This window comes from Mesoplodon densirostris, chromosome 13 (genome assembly GCF_025265405.1).
Source record: "Mesoplodon densirostris isolate mMesDen1 chromosome 13, mMesDen1 primary haplotype, whole genome shotgun sequence".
NCBI lineage: Eukaryota > Metazoa > Chordata > Mammalia > Artiodactyla > Ziphiidae > Mesoplodon > Mesoplodon densirostris.
The window spans coordinates 4,085,883-4,108,182 of NC_082673.1; the positions used below are offsets into that span (position 1 = coordinate 4,085,883).

General features: G+C 40.1%; 1 protein-coding gene across 1 annotated transcript; it reads left to right on the top strand.

Annotated features, from left to right (window-relative positions):
• The first annotated feature begins 1,589 nt into the window (after nucleotides 1-1,589).
• On the top strand, nucleotides 1,590-10,958 carry RP1 (RP1 axonemal microtubule associated). Its single transcript, XM_060116243.1, has 3 exons — nucleotides 1,590-2,228; nucleotides 2,894-3,068; nucleotides 5,174-10,958. Exons 1-3 carry the CDS (start codon nucleotides 1,590-1,592, stop codon nucleotides 10,777-10,779), a joined length of 6,420 nt encoding a protein of 2,139 aa, XP_059972226.1. The 3' UTR covers nucleotides 10,780-10,958.
• Nucleotides 10,959-22,300: the final 11,342 nt, after the last annotated feature.

Consider the following 22,300-nt stretch of genomic DNA (forward strand, 5'->3'; position numbering starts at 1 on the left):
GTAAATCATATTGGAGATAAATGAAGAGTCTTAGAAAACAGCTTGCAAACATTTAACTAGGTGATTTGGGCCAGATTTATAGCTGATTTATAATGACAGACATGCCTTGTTCATCTCTGTAATACTGATCATATTTATTTAGTTTGTTCAGTTTGTCTTCAAGGCTGCAGGGCATTCTTACTCTGTCAAAAGACACCAATAATTACATTGACTTAAAACAACAGAAAATAGCCACACTATGCTACCAGTGAAAAACAAGCCCAGCATCAGATAAACCCTCCCACAAGCTGCTCAGTTGTCAGTCAGACTCTGGCTTCACTTGGAAAGTGGAAGAGAGAAAAACCTCAGTGATTGGTGAAAATGGCTCTTAAATTCCCCCCCTGAAGTGCTCACTTTAGAACCACTATGGGGAGTAGTAACCAGATTGCACCATTTTAAGCAGCCCATAGTAATGTCATTCATTCTAAAAATATTTGTTTAATGCAGCGTTTCCCAAAGTAAGATTAGTAATGTGTGAGATAATTTACCTGCATGTTCTACTATCTGTAATGGAAACGTCTTACACTACCTTAACATGGCCCTTATTTAAGGATATATATGATACATTCCTTCTAGAATTTAATGTCAGGAGCCAATTTCCTCTAGATGAGTTCATTTGATTCCATCCAACAGACAATTTGAACTTTATAAACATTTCCTGTTTTCTCCCTTTTCTTTAACTGCCAGGACATGCAGAACTAAATTGATCAGTTGCAAAACTCTCTTTTCTCATTGGATGATGGTTTCTGATTTTTTTTTAACTGTTCAATAATACCTGCTAATTTTAAAGATTCACAAAATCGGGGCTTCCCTGGTGGCACAGTGGTTGAGAGTCCGCCTGCCGATGCAGGGGACATGGGTTCGTGCCCCGGTCCGGGAAGATCCCACATGCCGCGGAGCGGCTGGGCCCGTGAGCCATGGCCGCTGAGCCTGCACGTCCGCAGCCTGTGCTCCACAATGGGAGAGGCCACAACAGTGAGAGGCCCGCGTACAGCAAAAAAAAAAAAAAAAAAAAAAAAAAAAAAATTCACAAAATTTGGCAATGTATAAAAAACACAAACATTATCCATAGCTCTGCCATCAGAGATAACCACCATCAACAATGGGCTGTATATACTTCAGACTTTCTCCTTCTAGTATAATAAATATTGTACACATTGGCAATGGCATAGCATGTGTATCCTATAAGCTGCTTTTTCACTTAGTAATAAATAGGTCATGACCATTTTTCTATGCCAATAAATAAAGCCATGTTCAACGGCTCATAGTTTTCCATGGGTGTATAAATCATGATTTATCTACCTAGGCCCTTATTAGTGTCTTTAGGTTGTTTTTAATGTTTCAATTATAACCCTTACTTAACTGCTGCTTTTATGTCCTATTTTAAGCCCCGAAAGTTATCTTTCAAAATAGGTAGGTATAATGAATGAATCAATGAATGAATGAATGAAATTTGAGGAACAGCTATCGGTAGCTGGCTTTAGCATTAGCACCTAATCTTCATGGTGTGAAGATGAATAATTTCCTTCCCTCTCCAGGTCTCAACCAAAATGAGTGAAACTCCTTCCACCAGTTTTTCCACGATTCGTCGGATTTCTTCTGAAAGTCAGGCTCCTTCTCCTCGCCAGTTGGGCGTCACTCAGCCTGTCGTGGCCAAAAGGATCAGCTTCTACAAGAGCGGAGATCCGCAATTTGGCAGTGTCCGGGTGGTGCTGAACCCTCGTTCTTTCAAGACATTGGATGCTCTGCTGGATAACTTGTCGGGGAAGGTGCCTCTACCCTTCGGGGTGAGGAACATCAGCACCCCCCGAGGAAGGCACAGCATCACGCGCCTGGAGGAGCTGGAGGACGGCCAGTCGTACCTGTGCTCCCACGGCAAGAAGATGCAGCCGGTGGACCTGGAAAAGGCCCGCCGGCGCCCGCTTCCCTGGCTCAGCAGCCGGGCCCTCAGCACGCACGCGCAGCGCGCACGCGCCGCCGCCGCTTCCTCCGCTTCCGCCGCTCCCGCCGCTCCCGGAATGCTGCGCGCGCCGCGGCGGCTAGTGGTCTTCAGGAATGGCGACCCGAAGACGAGGCGCGCAGTTCTCCTGAGCAGGAGGGTCATGCAGAGCTTCGAGGTCTTTCTGCAGCACCTGACGGAGGTCATGCAGCGCCCGGTGACCAAGCTCTACGCCACGGACGGAAGGAAGGTGAGCATCGTGAGGGACGTGATGGCGGCCCCGGGGAAGGAAGGCTTTTCCCGCGCCTGTGCGTATGCGTGCGTCCGTGCGTGCTCCCTGCTTCCCGACCCCACCGTGGCTGTTCTTCGTTTCCGGGTCAATGCAACGAGGCGTGGGCCCCGTGGGCCTCTTTTTTTTTCCTCGCATGCTCCGTTCCCTGAGTCTCGCGTTATAGAATGTGTTGGCACAGAATCTGTCTAGACGATATTTCTTGAAAAGGCGTGGCCAAGAGTGACATTCTGTTGGGTACAGAAAGCCTTTTCCTGTGACTTGTGTGTCACTTTACCGGTCCTGGTGTGTCCGTCAGGCCCTTTCCCAGCTGGATGCTTGGGTGGGGAGGACAGGGGCAGTACTGTGTACCCTTTAAAGGTTTCTTTGGTTATGATGGCAGAAGACCGGTCAGCCTGTGCCAGCTGTGGGCTGAAGACGGGTGTTGGTCTAACACCCCCTTCCCTCTCCCCCTTGGTTCTTCGGTATTTTGTTTACGTCATTTGGTGCCCAGCGAGTGGTGGGTGATTATTACTTTCAAACCCAGGAGGCTGTTGAGTTAATCAGTTATAAACTCACCATATGGAAAGAACAAAACTTCGTGCTGCTCATGTCAGGACCATAACTCTTTGATTTTTCCCCCCTAGGTTCCCAGTCTCCAGGCTGTGATCCTGAGCTCTGGAGCTGTGGTGGCAGCAGGAAGGGAGCCATTTAAACCAGGAAATTATGACATCCAAAAGTACTTGCTTCCTGCTAGAGTACCGGGGATAATCTCTCACCGTGTGTACCCCAAGGGAAATGCTAGGTCAGATAGCAGAAAGAGTAAGTCACTTAAATATATAGCCCTTATTTTTAGCCCTGAGTTTATTTTTTTTTAAACCTCAACAACAACAAAAATTCATCTTAAATGACCGATTTCCTTCATCACAGAAAAGGAGAGGATCAAAACCTTCTAAACTGAAATTTGTTATATTTGTACCTGGAGAGAGTCGTAGAGATCATCTGATAATTTTTTTAAAAGATTTTTTTGAAGTCAATCAGTCAATGATATATCTGTTTAAATTGATGAGGTTTTTTTTTTTTGTTTTCTGTTTTTGTTTTTGCATCTAATACCTAGATAAAAGATCGAAGTGCCACCATTGATTTAGAGAGGAATCCTAAATTCCATGGAATATGTCTAAGTGACTCCCTGGTAGTTGCAGAGTTTTCTCTAAATAATACCATGCAGATGATAGCTGAGCTCAGGTTATTTGATCGACGTATTTAAAAAAAATCTCTGGAAATTCCCTGGCTGTCCAGTGGCTAGGACTCCACACTTCCACTGCAGAAGAGGGCACGGGTTCAAACCCTGTCCAGGGAACTAAGATCCTACATGCCGCACTGTGTGATCAAAAAAAAAAAAAAAAGAAACCTCTAACTACATACATGCTCTACTTTCTGAAGTTATTCCAGTAAAAATCACAGGCCCTTAAATCCACTTTTTATTTATTAAAAAATAAAGGTTCATATAACCAGTTCATGCTGGTTAACAGTACTCTGGGTTGATAGTTCCTTAGGAAATGCCGTCCAATGAGATGTTATCCTTTGGATAGGGGAGGAGTGCCTCTTGACACCCAAGAGTGTGGGATAGGCTGTAAATTCCCTTTTTCAGGTAGAGCTAATCTCATTATTTACAGTGCTCAGTATTTTAGCTCTAGGCGAACGTGTTGATTGCCATTTACACTTCCTTTTTAATTTTTATTTTATGTAAACATGGAATGATACACATTTTAAGTGGTGTTAATTCCTTTACTTATTGCTAAACTAGGCAGACTCAACTATTCCTTAGTGTTGTTCTTTAGTTATTTCATGGATATACTAAATAGCCAATTGTTCATGTGTATGTTTCATAGGCATCAGCTGCCCAATATCTTATGTGCAGGGTAGTGCTAGTTCACCTTGGTCATTTCATCAAAATGATTTTATTGTCTTCTGTCTGATGTGGGTTTCTGAGCATGATTTTTAATGGCTTCAGGGAATCTGAGGGCTTTGTTAAGTTTTACTTTAAAAAATGATGAGTGAGACATTTTCATTTATAATTTTGGTGAACGTATACTAAAAATAAGAGGAAGTATCTCTAGGCTTATACTTTGAAACTAAAGTATTTAATTGATGGTAAGCATGTGCACATCTATACAAACGACTAATTTGACTGAGTTTAGAAAGCATGAGTTCCAAGGTTATCTCTAGAGGTACACATTAAAAAAAATACCTAGATATCTGGGTCTTTGACTAGCTCTGTTCTCTTTTGTGACTGATATTAAATTAAATGCACTGATTATACAAAATGAATGCTAAATTAATAATTATTACTAGATTAACCTAGCCTTTAAAATATATTCTAAAAATGTTTTTTACTTTCATAATGGTATAGATATCTCCCTTCGATATACACAGGTAGGAAAATGAATACCACCATAAATTATTACTTGCTTATATGAATCGGTAAGCAGCACTTGATTAAACCCCAATTTCAGTACTGGTGAACAGAATAAAACAACAAAACCAAATCCCACAAAAATCTATTTTTGCTAGAATCCTTAGCAATTTCTACTTTATACTTTCCTTTTTAAAATTGCCTTATTAAACTCGATAAGATTAAAATTCTGTGAATTTCCTCATTGAAGTAGAGTTATAAGTTCTCTTTTAAAGAGTAGTTTGTAGAAATGTACCAGATATTACAGTGAACTAAATTGACCCATGAATATATAGAGGTGAGAAACTTATTAACAACATCTTACTATGCAATTTAGAAAATATGTTATTTTTCATACTAATTATTTTTTGTTTTCTTTCTTTGCTGCCTCTTCTATTGGATATTTATAACTTCTCTGTCTTCCACATTATATTTTGATGTGGGGCATCTGTTACTTTTAAAATCTTGAAAGTGAGCACACATGTACCTTCAAGCCCAAGGTCTCAAATTTATTCTGTTTCTTCTGACAAAATGCAGAGTAATGATTGCTACTCAGACCATTCTTTTGCTTCTGAAAATTACTTGGCCTTAGAAAAAAATGATTCTCAGAATTTATTGATATATCCTTCTGAAGATGATGTTGAGAAATCAATTATTTTTAATCAAGATGGTACTATGACAGTTGAGATGAAAGTTCGATTCAAGATAAAAGAGGAGGAAACCATAAAATGGACAACCACTGTCTGTAGAGCTGATCTTTCTAATAATGATGAAAAGAGTGAGATAAGCAGTTTCCCAGGAAGAACAGATGATGGATCATCTGGTTTAAAGATTACAGCATGTTCATTGTCTGCCGATGTCTCACCTCTGGAGAAAGGCAATAATCAAGAGGGCAGTTTGGCAGAGGAGATCAATAGTCCAATGAGAGATCAGGATACTGAAACTTGCAATTCTGCTAGTTGGGAGAATGCTGCTATGGACACAAATGCCACCCTGGGAACTCAGGATCAAGTGAAACATCATTTTTATAGGCCCCCTACACCTGGACCAAGGAGAGTCAGACAAAAGAAATCTGTGATAGGGAGTATGACCTTAGTATCTGAAACTGAAGTGCAAGAGAAAATGATTGGGCAGTTTTCCTATAGTGAAGAAAGGAAAGATGGGGAAAACAAATCTGAGTATCACATGTTCACACATTCTTGCAGTAAAATGTCATCAGTATCCAACAGACCAGTACTTGTTCAAGTTGATAATAATGAGCAGGTAGAGTCATCTTTAGAAAGAAAAAAGGAAAGCAGACTGCTCAAATCAAATGCACTAAGTGCTGGTGTTGTAGAAATTACAAGTCAGAAGATATTAGAGATGTCCCATAATAATGGCTTGCCACAGACTACATCAGAAAACTCAGTTGTGGAGGAAGGTATAGTTGATAGTGTAACAGCAGACAACAAAACTAGTGTCAAGAATTTAAGAACTTATGGTAACACCAATGATAGATCCAGTCCTTTTTTAGCAGATGCAACTCATTCTTCAGGTAACAACTCTGGAACTGACAAAACTATTTCAGAGACCCCAGCTTCAGTAGGATCCTCTACTGTCACCACAAGAATTGACAAACTAATTAGTGAGTTTTCTCAGTGTGGTTTAACAAAACTTCCAGAAAATGAAAAGCAGATTTCATCGTCTGTTGCCAGCAAAAAGAAGGTGAAATCTCAGCAGCATGTGATAAATTCCAAGCATCAGGGTGGGGAGATTGCAAGGAAAGGAATCCCCAGGAAGAGTAAAAGAATAAACACAAGAGGTAGAGTTGCACAGGAAACCATACTGCAAGATTCACGTAGTCCCCTTAAAGGAGAGATACTTTGTGAGAAAGACCTCCATGCAAGTGATATGGTAATTGAATCAAATTATTTTTCTTCCAAAAGTAATAATGCTATGAATTCCAGGAATCTCCCTAGAAATAAATTAAATACTATTCATAATCCTAAGGTTCAGGGACTTTTAGCCAAAAGAAAATCCAGAACACTAAACAAAGTAAACTTAGGAGGACCTACAAAAGGAGAAATTAGTCAAGGAGAAAAAGTGTTTTCCCATAATGAATTCAGATATTGCAAAAATACTTTTGAAAATCAAAATTTATTTCATATGTTTAACTTTCTTGAGCAGAAACCCAATGCTTTTTGTGGTCCACAGGCTCAAGCAGAAATAGCATCTTGGTATTTGAGAGGAACGTCAAAGAAGAGTTTAGTTTCAAAAGTTAATAATTCACACATAACTTTAAGAAGCCAGAAAAAACAAAAAGGGGATAGGTTGAAATCAGATACTATTCTAAGTAAACAACATGTCACAACCAGGGCAAATTCCTTAGCTTCTTTGAAAAAGACTGTCTTTCCTGAGGCTCTTACCCATCATTCAGTTCAAAATTATGTACAGAGATGGTTGCAGAATATAAGTTCAGATTCAGCTTTGCAACCTAGACAGTCAGCTCCAATATGCACAAAGGAAAGGAGTGTGGTGGGTTATAACAGTTGTTTTCCAAGAAATCATTCCCACAAAAGTTCTGGAAAAGGAAATAATTTTGTCCTGGAAGGTAATAAACATATAACTGAAAATGCCAGTTTGACAGGAGATAATCTAGGGAAAGAGGTCGGTACATGTTTTGACAAAGATAACAGTGAAGAACTTACCAAAGATCTCTATGGGAGCCAGGTTGAATCTCTGAAGGATGCTTACTTGCTTTCCATCCATGAATATCATACTTTGTCACAGTCAGCTAATGATGATGCTAATACTAAAAGTCAGGTATCTGCTGAAAAGTCAGGACAAGAGGTAAGCCTTGTTTACAAAGACATAAACCTAGGTACAAAAGGGCAAAGTGTAGAGGCTGCCATTCAAGTAGATCTTATGGAAGAGGACACTCCAAAACACCTGTTACCAGTCTGGTTGCTTTGCCAACTGCAAGCTTTCGTTCCTAGTAGTCACAAGACTCAGAATGGAGTTGTTCAAATGCCAGGTTCACTTGCAGATATTCCCTTTCCTTCTCCGATATATAATTCATCCACTAATGTTCTTCTAGCTTGGCTCCTGGTGCTAAATCTAAAAGGAGGTATGAATAGCTTCTGTCAAGGTGATGCTCACAAGACTACCAGCAGAACTTCAGAAATACTTGCGTTGTTGGAGGTTCTGAAGCACGTTGCTGTCACAGAGGAAGCAGATGACTTGAAGGCTGCTGTTGCCAGTTTAGTGGAATCAACCACAAATCACTTTGGACTCACTGAGAAAGAACAGGACATGGTTCCAATAGATCTTTCTGCAAATTGTTCTACACCCAACATTCAGATAGTTCCTAAATGCATTGAAAATGAGAAAACACGGAAAGTCTCTTTAGATGGAGGCTGTTCTGCCAGTGAGGACAGTGTCTCTGAAGTCTGTGTTTCAGAGGTGACTTGCTCTCCATGTGAGATGTGCACTGTGAATAAGACTTATCCCCCAAAAGAGACTTGGAACCTCAGTGATGATTCTTTCCCCAGTGATGGCTGTACCACGGATCAGACCTCCATGAATAAGGCTTGTTTCCTAGGAGAGGTCTCTTCACTTACTGACACTCTGTCTTCTCATAAGGCTTGTGCTTATGAGGAAAACCGTATCTGTGAGATGGCTTGCACAGTTGATGAGGCCTACATTCCCATCAAAGTCTGCAATACCAGTGACTTTTTAAATTCCAAAGAAAACACATATACTGATAATTTGGAATTGACCAAAGAGTTAGAAAGAGTTGGTGAAGTTCAGAAAGACCTAAATATTTTGGCAGACCCTGGGTGTAAACATGGCTTTAGTATATTGGTGTCACACCAAAATGTCAGTAATTTAAGCCTCGGTGGCTTTTTCCAAGATGCAACTGAACCAGAACTTCATAGGAAACGTAGTTCTCTAGATGAATTTGAAAACTGTTCATTAAAGAAATTTCAGGATAAAAATGCATATACATCTTTTGATAAGGAAGACTCAAAGACTTCTGAAGAACCAGGCTCAATAACCAACAGCATGACATCAAGTGAAAGAAACATTTCAGAATTGGACTCTTCTGAAGAATTAGAAAACCAGAACACTGATACCTTTAATACAAAGATAAATTCAGGAGAGCAAGCTACTGAAGAATTGATCCAAAAGGAGTTAGAGGCTAGTAAAAATTTGGAATTGATCAAAGTCTCTAGCAGGAACATTACAGAAGAAGAAGGAAGGAATGGTGTCATTTGTGAGACAATCAGTAGGAGGCTGGCAACACCACCATCTTTAGTATTTTGCTATGATTCTAAGCAAAATACTGAAAAGCAGCTCATTGAAGGAGAAACTGAAATGAGAGTAAAGATGGTGGAAAGCATGGAAACTGGAAGTTTTGTAGAGTCTCTCCTTAATTTTAAAAATGACTTCAAAAGGTCAGGAACTTCTGGTTGGTCAGATTATAGACAAGACAGTGAGAATGAACAGTCATATAAAACATCCAGTGATGGTGGTGAGGAGATGGCCCAAGAGAAAGAATATGCTAAAGGATTTGTTAAAAGGACGATAGAAAAACTTTATGGTAAAGCAGAGATTATGAAACCGTCTTTTTTTTCTGGGTCTACACACACATCTCAGGTTTGTCCTTATGATTCTATGGAATTTCGGGGTGCTGGGAAAGTAGGTCTTTATGATTCTGAAGGTCAGTCATTTGGCTCTTCTGAACAGGTATCTAGTAATTCAACTGTGTTGCAGAAATTTCAGGAGGAAAGGCGAGATAAATGTGATTTTAATAATGTGAGGGCCAGTTACCATGGGGAAGACATTGTAGAACATGGTACTGAACAAAATGGGCATAACAAAATTCTCAGAGACATGGAAGAGGGGGTACTGATTGACAAGGGCAAGTGGCTCCTGAAAGAAAATCATTTGCTAAGAGTATCATCTCTTGAAAATTCTGGCATGTGTGGCAATGCAGACACCACATCAGTGGATACTCTACTTGATAATAACAGCAGTGAGGTACTGTATTCACATTTTGGAAATTGGGCCCCAGGCCCAAACATGGCTGAACTCTCCTCTTCAGAATTGGAGGAACTGACTCAACCTCCTGAACTGAGATGCAATTATTTTAACATGCCTCATTGTAGCGACTCTGAGCCTTTTCGCGAGGATTTGCTGGATGTTCAAAATAAAACTTGTTCTCAGGAGAGAATACCAAACCACCATGCAGAAGAGAAGTGTAATCATAGGTCAGAGAGAGTATGCACATCTGTCACTCATGTCTTCACATCTGCTGATAACAAAGTCCACCCTGTCTCTGATGATACTATTAAAAACCAACCATTGCCTGGTAATAATGTAATTCACGGTGCACTTCAGGAAGGTGACTCTTTGGATAAACTCTATAATATTTGTGGTCAACATTGCCCAATACTAACTGTTATTAACCAGCCTGTAAATGAGGAACACCGAGGATTTGCATATTGCAAAGATTCTGATATTGAAAATTCTTTGAGTCTCCAATTATGGATGAAAATACACCCATGTTTACTACAGTCAAACAAAAACATGTTCAGAGATAAAAACAATAAAGCAAGTAGTAGAAAAGCATTTATTGATAATGCCATTGGCAGTACATTTGATTGGCTTTATTTTAATAGCACATTTGACTTGATGGATAAAAGGAGAAAATTAAAAAGAATTAACTTCTTGGGCTTAGAGGAAGAAAATAATTTAAATAAGTTTCAATCATATTTAAAGAATTTCTTGCACGCATTGTTGCTAGTTGTGGGTCATGTGAATTCAAATATACAAGACCCCGGAAATCAGACAAATGAAATCTTTGAAGTAGTTGATGGGAATAACAACGTCGTAAATAACAGATTCCAGAACTCAAGAACAAATCTCAACCAAGTAGTAAGAGAAAATAACTATCATTGCTCCTTTGAAATGCTTGGCCAAGCCTGCCTATTTTGCCAAGTTGAGGCATCCTTAGATATCAGCAGCAGAAGCACATTAGAAATATTTTATATTTTTGAAGATGAAAATCTTTTCATTTGGGAAGAGGAAAACTAATTAAATTGAACTGATCTTGAAAGCCGTGATGAACAAGATCTCTCATTTCGATATCAACACGGCCTTTCTTCATGAGAAAGATGAAGCACATGGGATGGATGTGGATTAGATAACCTCTAGGAATTTGCCACTTCTTCAAAATGAGCTTACCCTAGAAATCTTGCCACTGGATTATCCAACTTGACTTTCATCATTTCTGTGTTCTTCATTTTTTCAGCAATTACAGACTCAGTTTCTATTCTGTTATTTTTGAAGTTTCTGTGTGTTTTTTTCTTGAGCATGTATAATTTCTTGTTTCTGTTATTTTTCTCCTAAGACATCATAAATGCCCTGAGGACAGGAATTATATCCCCCTCTTTTTGTTATGTTGTCAGCTTAGTGCAAAATGTGTATTGAAGATATTGGTGAATTAATGGAATAGACATAGCCTCAAATTACTTCATTTATTAATTTTAACTGCTGATTTGATAAAAGTATGATTGTAAGATCTCAATAACAATCTCATAAGTTTTTTTTTGTGTGTGTGCCAAATGTGTTGAATCTAGTTTCCTCAGAACATCTGTCTAATGTACTTACAAGCATTTCCATGGGAGAGGATTCACTGTTTTTCCTCATGACTAGAAAAAGATGCTGTACTACTAAGCTGGCTCTCCAGTACTTTGCCTAGAAATTAATGATCTCTTAAACATTAGTAAAATGTCAAGAAATTCAGATAGGTCAGAAAAAAATGGAAAAGTGTAAGGCATGCTCTGTGAAGAAAAATGAAAGGAACTGGAATGATTTAATTTGGAAAAGAAAAGAGAAAGGTGACTTCACCCAGAGTTCTCAAAATTGAAAAAGAACTGCTGTGGAGAGGAACTTGACAGATTTCTTTCTGTGTCCACCTGCATTAATAAAATATTTAATTAGATATAAATAAAAACATGTTGCTTAGAAGGATAAATAAATTTGATTAGACTAAGAACCATAAATTGTCTCTTGAATACTTGTTATTTTTGCCTGGGGCTTAACCAGGGTATCTTTTAAGGTTCCTTGTTCTTCATGACTATTTGATGGTATAGAAACAAGTCTTATAAAACGTGGAAATTTATGTCTCTTGTCTGGAACTGACTCAATATAGAAAAATTAATGTTTTTGGAGCCACACATGGAGGTGCTAAAATAACATAAATTTGGCATTGGGGAACTAAAAGTAATTACCTATGTAAGGAATACCTTTGGTTTCAGTTCAGCATGAGTCATAAATTCATAAAAAATTATGAGTTGCTATTTACTTAACCAGAGGAAGTCTACCTCTACATAGAGTATGACTTTTCTACATTGTGATGCACTCTTCTAATTGAAATATGGAAGTTATGTAAGCTTCTGTAATGAGCAATGAGAAATTTTGGTGAAATAAAGGGGCTAAAACTGTGGAGATATGCATGCACTTAGCTTTACTGCACTTTGCAGATACTGCTTTTTTTACAGATTGAAGGTTGGTGGCAACCTTGTGTCGAACAAGTGTGTCGGGCACATTTTCCCAACATTTCCACCTGTTCCCTTTGTGTCTCTGTCATATTTAGGTAATTCTTGCAGTGTTTCAAATGTTTTCATTATTAATATTTGTTGATTTGTGATTAGCGATCTTTGATATTACTGTTGCATTTTTTTGCTTTGTATTTTAAAATTATGGCATGTATATTAGTTTTTAAAGATGTAATGCTATTACATCCTTAATAGGGTTTGGTGTAAACATAACTTTTATGTGTACAGGGAAACAAAAAAATTTGTATGACTTCCTTTATTGTGACATTCACTTTATTACAGTGGTCTAGAACCGAACCTGCAGTATCTCCCAGGTATTCCTGTGATAGAAAGGGGAGGAGAATTAACACTAAAGTTGTGCTAACTGTATACCAGGGGCTATGGTAATCTTACGGATTTATTATCTGTAACCCTTCCTCATAAAGACGCTGTGAGTTTAGCTTTGTTGCTCCCTTTTTATAGATGAGAGAACCCAGAAGCAGGGAGGTAAAATACTTTTGTCAGTGATGCACAGGACATGTGTCAGGACTTGAACCCAGTCCCTTTGTGCTTGAAAGCCAATGCTACTTTTACTACATTTTTATTCTTCTCACGTGAGGAAGAAGGAGTACGATGTTTTAAAAATTATTAGCACTCTCCCCAGAGCAGAGAGACAAGGAAATTATTCTTCTTTTTAATTTGGAAGGAGTGATATTTAGATGTACCAAGGAGATTGGGGAAATCACTCACAACAACGAGGAGTTTTTAGGAAAATGTGGCATGTAGCATATGGTTTTTAGTAATATTACATCAAATGATGTCCTAGGAGAGCCAGGCGATATTGGGAAGAAGAAACTGGGAGTGACAGACATGAAAGGGTAATGCACGACTGTGTAATGTACTTGTCTAAAATGAACATGTTCGGAGGCACTGAATTCTGTCTGAACTTTGGAACCAGGTCTTACTCATGTTGATATCCCAGATCTAGCGTATTACTTGGGACGTGGTAAGCACCTAGTAAATGTGTGTTGAATGGATAAGAAGTGCTTTTGAGCGCTCTTTCTTTATTAACTTCGAATCCACACATGTAGAAAGATATGTAAAGATGCTGAGGGAAGAACTAAGTTTCTTATATTTTTTGAAGCAATATTCAAATCATCTTTAAAAGAACGTGAAAATGGTTTTTTTCTTTTAAACATTCAAAGGATTTTTTTCCACAAGGCTTACATTAAATAAAAACCTTGAAACGCTGTGAAATTTAGAAGACCAAATGAGACATTAGAGGAAATTTAAGAATATTGCCCAGACCTGCCCGCCTTCGAGATAAGTGCTTGCGGCAGAGGAAGGGGCGCTAGCCTGCTGCGTTCAGGGGAACGTCCCCAGGGCGGGCTGATGCAGTTCCTGCTTGCGCCCACTAGATGGCAGCTGTGCCCCGTGCGGCCGGGAGCTCAGGCCCCCTCGCGGGGAGGCTTCCCGGGCTCGCGGGAGCACCCGCAGCACCTCAGGCCCGGGACGGGCGGGCGGAGGGCGGGTGGCTGTTTGCTGCCGCTTCAAAGAGCTGAGGACCCAGTTGTGCAGGCAGCCCCAGGTCTTAAAGCCCGGAGGTATAGAAGTATTCGGAATGAAAGGAAAGGCGCTGTCAGCAAGGAGTCTTAAGTTCGCAAATGGAGGGGCCCTGACGGGGAACGCCGGCTGTCAGGGATCCTCGGAGCCGGCGCCAGGGGGCCTCCCTGGTGGCGCAGTGGTTGGGAGTCCGCCTGCCGATGCAGGGGATACGGGTTCGTGCCCCGGTCTGGGAGGATCCCATATGCCGCGGAGCGGCTGGGCCCGTGTGCCATGGCCGCTGGGCCTGCGCATCCGGAGCCTGTGCTCCACAACGGGGGGGGCCACAACAGTGAGAGGCCCGCGTACCGCAAAAAGAAAAAAAAAAAAAAAAAAAAAAAAAAAAGGAAAGCCTGGGGAAGTGGGAGCAAAGCGCAGACGGGCCCCTACGTCGAGCGGAAGCTCAGTGAGCGAGCTGTTGGCCCGGCGGGTAGTGGTCGCGCTCACATGAAGCTGTCAGACGTCTTACCTCTTCACCTTTCAGTGATACGCAACCCGTGTCCCATTTTCAAGGTTTAGCCTGGGGTGTTGACGCCGGGGTCCACGCGGGCGGCGCTCGATTTGTCGGTTTCCTCATCCGTAAAATGGGGCCCCGTGAGGAGCCGCCTCGTGGGACGGCGGAGAGGCTCTGGCTAGAGTGGCTGTGAGGCTCGAGGCCCAGAGCTTGGCCCGGAGCACCGGCTACGTCTCGCGGCCCCCGGAGGCGATGCTCCCCATCCGGCCCCACTGAAGGCACCTTCCGTCAGGGACTCTCCGTGCTGAACCCAGCGCTTTTCAAGCTGCCGCCCAGGTGCCGGGACCTGGACCAGCGCCGCAAGAGCGGAGCCTGGCTTCTCCTGGGTGTCAGCTCTGCTGTTAAAAGCCAGGCGTGGGGAGGGCTTGTTTCCTGGGGCGATTTCCCTGGGCTCGGGAGCTCGACCCGGGCTTGGACCCCTTGCTCTCCGGGGGCACCCCCATGGCTGTGACGTCCCTCACACTTGGGGGTCGCCACACGGGGGCTGGGGGTGGGTTCTGACTAGACCGCATCTCTGCCCTTCCCACCTGTCTTGAAGCGGTCTTTTCTTATTTATACCCTACGTTGTAGAACACCTGTCCCCCTAGCCTCCAGGCCTTTCTCAGAGATAATCGCTCTACGTGTAGTTTTAGTTCTGGTGTGTCTGTGCGAGTAGGGGAGCTCAGGATCTTCCCGCTCTGCCGTCTTGATCGGGAACCCCAGTTCCACATCATCTGTATGATATCGGGAACTCTTTTACAGTCACATTTAGACACAGGACGATTAGGCAGTGGACATTCTCAGTCAAAAAGATCAAGTAATTACGTGAAGAATGACCGGGGCCAGCGGAAAGCTCTAGTTTGGTGGTTCTGTGCCTTTCCTGACTTTCGCCCTGTTCACCCGTTAGTACGCACCAGTGTGCACGGTGAACTCTGTCCTGCGTTTCACAGAACTTACGCTCCCCCTCTCACCCTTCCAGACGTTATGGTATAGGATGGCCTTATGGGAGTTCAGGGTGATGCTCTCTTCCTTCTGGAGGTTCACAGGGAAGGTAGCTTGATTGGCAGCCCACCAGGCGTAATTATAATGTAGACCTTGACGGGGGTCACCAGATGGGCTTAAGCTGACTGATAGGAAGAATGTGGAATGTCTTGATGGAACGGACTTAAACCTTGAGCGGCCTTGAGTGGGGTGGGAATGGGGTCCATCCACAGTGACTGCCGACTTGCAGACACTGCAGGCACCGCATGCAGCTGTGCCCGCTGGTTTCTGCCGGGCGAAAGGAACTAGCGCCAGAGGTGGGCCTGCACTGGCAGGTGGTCCGGCTCAGAAGTTTTACTTCTTTGAATGACAAATCCTTCTCCTTGCATTTTAATTTTTTAATTAAAATTATACATGTATAAATAGTTTTTAAGAACCAGGTAGAAGTACAAGGCTCAATATAAAAAAATGTAGACCACTTTCTGACCCTTTACATACGTAATTTCCACTCCACAGAGGCATTTATCTTTAAAACTTTTAGCTCTTTCTTCTATTTATGTATGTCTAAGATACCGGCATTTTTTCCGTTTTAGATCTTGTCTGTCTGTTGACATCCTCCGCCTCCACCTTCTACTTCCTGTCTCCATTCCTCCCAGTAATGTTATAATTAAAAAAACAAACACTATTCTGAACTTTTATTTTAATTACCATGCGAATATTATTCCTGAAATGAGCCTCTTAGTGTATTCTATGTTTCCTTTCTTGAACTATTCTTTGTTTTCCCTGAACTTTAAAACTGACCACTGCTCACTCATTACCAAACCCTTTTCCATGGTGGTAAATCCCTATCATCATGGAAGTGCGTATCAGTTCTTCCATTGGACCATTTTTTTTCCCCTTGGGGACATTAGTTGTCTTGGAGGCATTCTTCATAAAGCCCCCTCCCACCTCACCGGACCCCTTCTCATCCAAAGCGGACTGTTGGATCTCCCGGCCTGCTGCACAGCCATCAACTTGAAGCTTTCCTTCAGCAGTATCCTGGCAATCTCGTTTCCTTCTCAGTATTGGATGTCCTGTTTCTGAAACCCCTATCTTACTATTAGTTTAGGCCTTAGTTTTGATGGAACGAATTTTCTGATGGGTTATAAGGAAGAATGCATGGAGGAACTTTTCATGTCTTAAATGTTTAGAACTGCCTTTATTCTCATGCTTAATTGATAAAAATGATATAGCATTACATGTTGGAAATAGCACTTTTCATTTGTCTTCTGTCTCCTAATCCCAGTGTGAAAAGTGCTAAGCCATTCTCATTCCTGCTTCTATGTGTGTAACTTCCCCACCCTCCCTTTCCCAAAAGCTTTTAGGACCCTCTGTTTATTCTGATATTCTGAAATTTAACATAGATGCACATTGATTTAGGCACTGTTTTCATTTTTTATGCTAAGCATTCAGTACCCATATTCTTCAGTTCTGGAACTTGTTTTATGTTATTTCTTTGATTTCCGCCCCCCCCTTCTGTTTCTTTGTTCTTTCATTTTAGAAATCCTACTATGAATATCCTCTGAAGATGATGAACCTCTGATTTAATCTCTTAATTTTCTTTTGTATTTCCTTTTTAATCATTTAAAAAAATAAACCTTATTCAGATATAATTTATATTCAATAAACCCCTCAATTTCAAGTCTACAATTTAATGGCTTTTGAGATAGGCAGCCATATAACTACCATTATTATTAAGGTATAGCACATGTCCGTCACCCCCAAAAGTTCTTTTGTGCCCCTTTGCAGTCAGTCCCCTTCCCCTTTGCCAGGCTCTTGGAAACCACTGATTTGCTTTCTGTTGCTATGGTTTTTTTCCTGGAATTTCATGTAAATATAATCATATGATATGTAATCTTTTTTTAAAAAACTAATTAATTAATTTTGGGCTGCATTGGGTCTTCGTTGCTGCGCATGGGTTTTTCTCTAGTTGCAGCGAGCGGGGGCTACTCTTCGTTGAGGTGCACAGGCTTCTCATTGCGGTGGCTTCTCTTGTTGTGGAGCATGGGCTCTAGGCGTGCAGGCTTCAGTAGTTGTGGCTCGCGGGCTCCAGAGCACAGGCTCAGTGGTTGTGGCGCACGGGCTTAGTTGCTCCGCAGCATGTGGGATCTTCCTGGACCAGGGCTCGAACCCGTGTCCCTTGCATTGGCAGGCAAATTCCTAACCACGGCGCCACCAGGGAAGCCTGATATGTAATCTTTGACGTCTGCTTCAGTCACTTAGCAGAATGCTTTTGGAATTCATTAATATTGCTGTTTGAATCAACAGTTTGTTTTTCTTCTTTGTTGAATGGTATGCCATTATATGGATACACCACAATTTGTTTATCCATTCACCGATTAAAGGACACTTGAGTTATTTCTGGATTTTGGCTATTATGAATGTAAACTATATAAACATTTATGTACAAGTCTTTTTTACAGGACATATGTTTTTATTTCTCCTAGGTAAACACCTAGCAGTGAAGTTGCTAGGATGTATGGTAATTGTATATTTAACTCTACCAGAAATTGCCAACCGCTTTCCAAAGAGCTGTACCATTTCACATCCCCACCAGCAATGTATAAGAATTCCAGTTGCTCTGTATTCTTGCTTGCACTTGGTGTTATCATCTTTAAAATTTTAACCATTCTAGTTTGTGTTTAGTGATATCTCTGTGGTTTTAATTTGCATTTCCCAAATAACGATTGATGTTTGCCATTCATATGTCTTTTATGGCACAGTGTCTTTTCAAATCTTATTTTCTATTGGGTCTTTGCAGTCTTGGAGTGGTAAGAATTCTTTATACGCTGTGGGTATAACATATTCAGATCTATGTTTTGCACATATTTTCTCCCAGTCTGTAGCTTGCTTTTTAATTTTCTTATTGGTGAGACTTTAAATTAGCAGAAGTTTTAAATTATGGTAAAGTTCTATTTATTTTCTTTTTATATATTTTATAAGATATATGGTTTATATCTTTCAAGTCCTATCTAAGAAATCTCTGCCCAATGATAAGACTTTCTATGTTTTCTTGTGGGAGTTTTACAGTTTTAGTTCTTATCTTGGGTCCTTTTGACTCATTTAAGGTTATTTTTTGTATATGGTAGTAGGTAAGGGCCAAGGTTCATTTTATTTCATATGAATATCTATTTATTCCATCACCCTTTGTTGAAAAGACTATTCTTTTCTCATTGAAATACTTGGAATTTGGAATTGAAAAGTCTGGACTTTTGTTGCAAATCATTCAACCATGTATGTGTGGGAGTATTTTTGCACTCTCTATTTTATTTCATTGATCTGTGTGTCTATTTGTATGCCAAAACACACTGTCTTGATTACTGTAGCTTCATAATAAGCCTTGAAACAAGATAGTGCAAAATTTTCCAACTTCGTTCTCTTTCAAAATTGCTCTGTTAGTCTATCTTTTGTTTCCCTCTTCAAGACCCGCTCAACCAGCTGGAGACCAAAGCCCTGAGTGCCTCGCTTGGAGTTTTCCACCACTGCCAAGTACGCAGCCAGGGAAGTAGCCTTGGGCCTTATACTCTGGGTGTAGATAGAAACCATGAAGAGATACGGGAGCCCAGTCAGCTCAGTGCTCAGAGGCAGTGTGCAGACGAGTGCCACAGAGAACCACACACAGCGACCCTGTCCATGTGTCAAGCTGTCCATCATTGTTTTGGACTCTCACGGTGGCGTTTTGCTACTTAGGGGCAGACAGCTAAAAGAAAGTCTTTTCTGGCAGGACTAGAGAAACATTTCTCTTCCATTAGTTCTATGTCTCCTACTACTCAGAAATTATTTATTTTACGGCTACTTCTGATTTCACACAATCTTCTTCAAACAGTAGTAGCTGCGATGCAACACTCATTTTGTTGCCTTGCTTGGAATAAGATTTCCAATGGTTTAATCACAAGTATTTGTGGTTTATATTTGGCTAACACCCACCAATATAAATTTCCTTATAGACACCACTGTCATCCAGCGACATACATAACTATGTCCTGAGGCTGATCCCGTTTCTTTCATGTTTCTTATTGCTATGTGCACGAATTGCAATCATTTAAGTGTGTAGACAGAAACAGGCACTATTTCTCTAACTTCGTACTTCAGGAGATTAAGTTTCATTTATGTAAACATTTTATTCTTTGAAATTTATAAAGTTGATAATAGCATTTATACATAATTCTTAAGCAAGTTACTAGCCTATTTCATTCTTCCCCAACTATTTTTTTTCATTATTGCCTTCTACTAGTGAGAGAAATTAAGTACTAAGGAATAATATTTTGTTGGGTAGGGTCGAGTTTAGAAGAGCCACACACCATTGCAATATTTAAGCGTTTCACCCTCCAAGAACCAGTTTTCCTCCTTTGGGAATGATATTTCCCTTGCTGCGAAGGCGTGGTCTACTTGATAGAAAAGAGGTAATTCTACAGAGATGACAATGATAATAACTTTCCTTTGTTAAGTGATTTTCATGCACCAGATACTGTACTATGTGCTTAACAAATTTTAATCTTGTATAGCTCTCATAAAAACCTGAGTGTATAACTTCTGTTTTCTGAATGAAGAAACTGAGATGGAGAGGTTGTTACCTCATCTAAAACATAGTTTCAAAGTGTGGATCTCAAGGGGGTTCAGTGTGGACCTCAAGGGTTCTCCCGTTCTCTACTCCTCACAATGCTCCTATACAAATTAACTGAAAAGTCATATACGTGGATCTAAAAAATGATACAAGTGAATTTATTTCCATAACAGAAACAGACTCACAGATTTAGAGAATGAATTTATGGCTACTGGGGAAGCGTGTGGGGGAGGGATAGATTGGGAGTTTGGGATTGACACCTACACACGGCTATATTAAAACAGATAACCAACAAGGACTTGCTGTACAGCACAGGGAACTCTGCTCAGTACTCTGTAATAACCTAAATGGGAAAATAATTTGAAAAAGAATAGATATATGTACATGTATAATTAAATCACTTTGCTGTACACCTGAACTAACACAACATTTTTAATCAACTGTATTCCAATATAAAATAAAAAAATTTTTAAAGTCGTGTCATTCTGTGGCCAGAGATATACAGTTTAGCGTGGGGCTTCTAGGAGCGCTTCTGTCCTTCCTGTTTGGCACTGCTTGTAGGTCACTATATATATATATATATATATATATATAATGTATATATATAAATTATTTATTTTAATATATTTTTATTTATTTATTTATTTATTTATATTTGTCCTGTGAATTGCTAATAGTTTACTGGAAAGAACACTTGGCAAGTGATGATAAGGAACTCTGAATATATAAAGGATAATTCTAGAGAGTATTTTTATAACCACAAGTTCAAAACATTTTGTTTTGGAAGAATTCAGATGCAATTTTCCTATATCCTGATACTCCTAAAGAGCCCTTCATCTATAACAGACAATTCATTATTTAACGTTATATCGATTTTTCCTTTTACATATTTGCCTATTTAAGAAGGTAAATGAAGTATGGCACGTGATAAAAATCAAAAAGAGGAGACAAAAATAAAATGAAAAATCAACGTGCCCCCAGCTCCATCTTCTAAATTCTACTCCAAGATAGTTCCAATTTCTCCCTAAATTTTAAATGCATTTGTTAGCATGTGTAAATGTATCTGTGGATATCTTTTTTACTTACAAACTTGAGAATGTAGTATTCAAATTGTGCCATATTTTGCTTTAGTCATTCTTTTCTTTTTTTAACATCTTTATTGGAGTATAATTGCTTTACAATGGTGTGTTAGTTTCTGCTTTATAACAAAGTGAATCAGCTATATGTATACATATATCCCCATATCCCCTCCCTCTTGCATCTCCCTCCCACCCTCCCTATCCCACCCCTCTAGGTGGACATAAAGCACCAAGCTGATCTCCCTGTGCTATGCGGCTGCTTCCCACTAGCTATCTATTTTACATGTGGTAGTGTATATATGTCCACGCCACTCTCTCACTTCATCCCAGCTTATCCTTCCCCCTCCTCGTGTCCTCAAGTCCATTCTCTATGTCTGTGTCTTTATCCCTGTGCTGCCCCTAGGTTCTTCAGAACCATTTTTAATTTTTTTTAGATTCCATATATATGTGTTAGCATACGGTATTTGTTTTTCTCTTTCTGACTTACTGACTTACTTCACTCTGTATGACAGTCTCTAGGTCCATCCACCTCACTACAAATAACTCAATTTCGCTGAATATATGGCTGTGTCCAAATATTCACTCTTCCAAGGAGTTTTTTGAAAAATGTTCTTATTACACATAGTTTGGTATCTTTGTGAGTATATTTGTACAGTAGATCATAGCAGTAAGACTGTTAGATCAAAGGGTATGTGAATTGTGAATTTTCATAGAGATTGACAAATTGCCCTTCAAAAAGGGTATAGGAAACTACATGAGGCCGAACAGTGTGTGAGAAGGCTCACTCTCACAGCACTAGATATTCTAAAACTAAAGATTTTGCCAATCTGATAGATGAAAAGCCATGTCTTGTTTTGATTCGCCTTTCTTTAGTTACAAGGAAGTTAAGCATATTTTCTGTTTCTTTGCTACTTGTATGTGTGTTTTAATGAATTTCTTATTCGTATTCTTGCCCATTTTTCTGTTGTGAAATCCATGTTTAGTTTTGCTTTATTGATTGTATGAGCTGTTTGTAAATGAAAGAAATTAATCCTTTTTCATTTGTGTGGCAGTTTTTTTTACCCCCAACTTAATCAGTTTAAGTTATGGCTTTTACAAGTTTTTGTTTATTTGCTATTTAAAACAATCAAGTGTATTCAGGTATAATTTATATAAACAAAATGCACACATTTTAAGTCTACAGTGTGATGAGCTGACAACCAAGTTCACCTGTAGAGCCACCACTTCAGTCAAGACGTAGAATACTTCTATCATTCCG

Bases quoted from the DNA above. Each gene is read 5' to 3' on its own strand.
- RP1 (XM_060116243.1), top strand. From the start codon at position 1,590: ATGAGTGAAACTCCTTCCACCAGTTTTTCCACGATTCGTCGGATTTCT. The intron at 2,229-2,893 runs GTGAGCATCGTG...TTTCCCCCCTAG, and splicing joins ACGCCACGGACGGAAGGAAG to GTTCCCAGTCTCCAGGCTGT. The intron at 3,069-5,173 runs GTAAGTCACTTA...AAATCTTGAAAG, and splicing joins TAGGTCAGATAGCAGAAAGA to TGAGCACACATGTACCTTCA.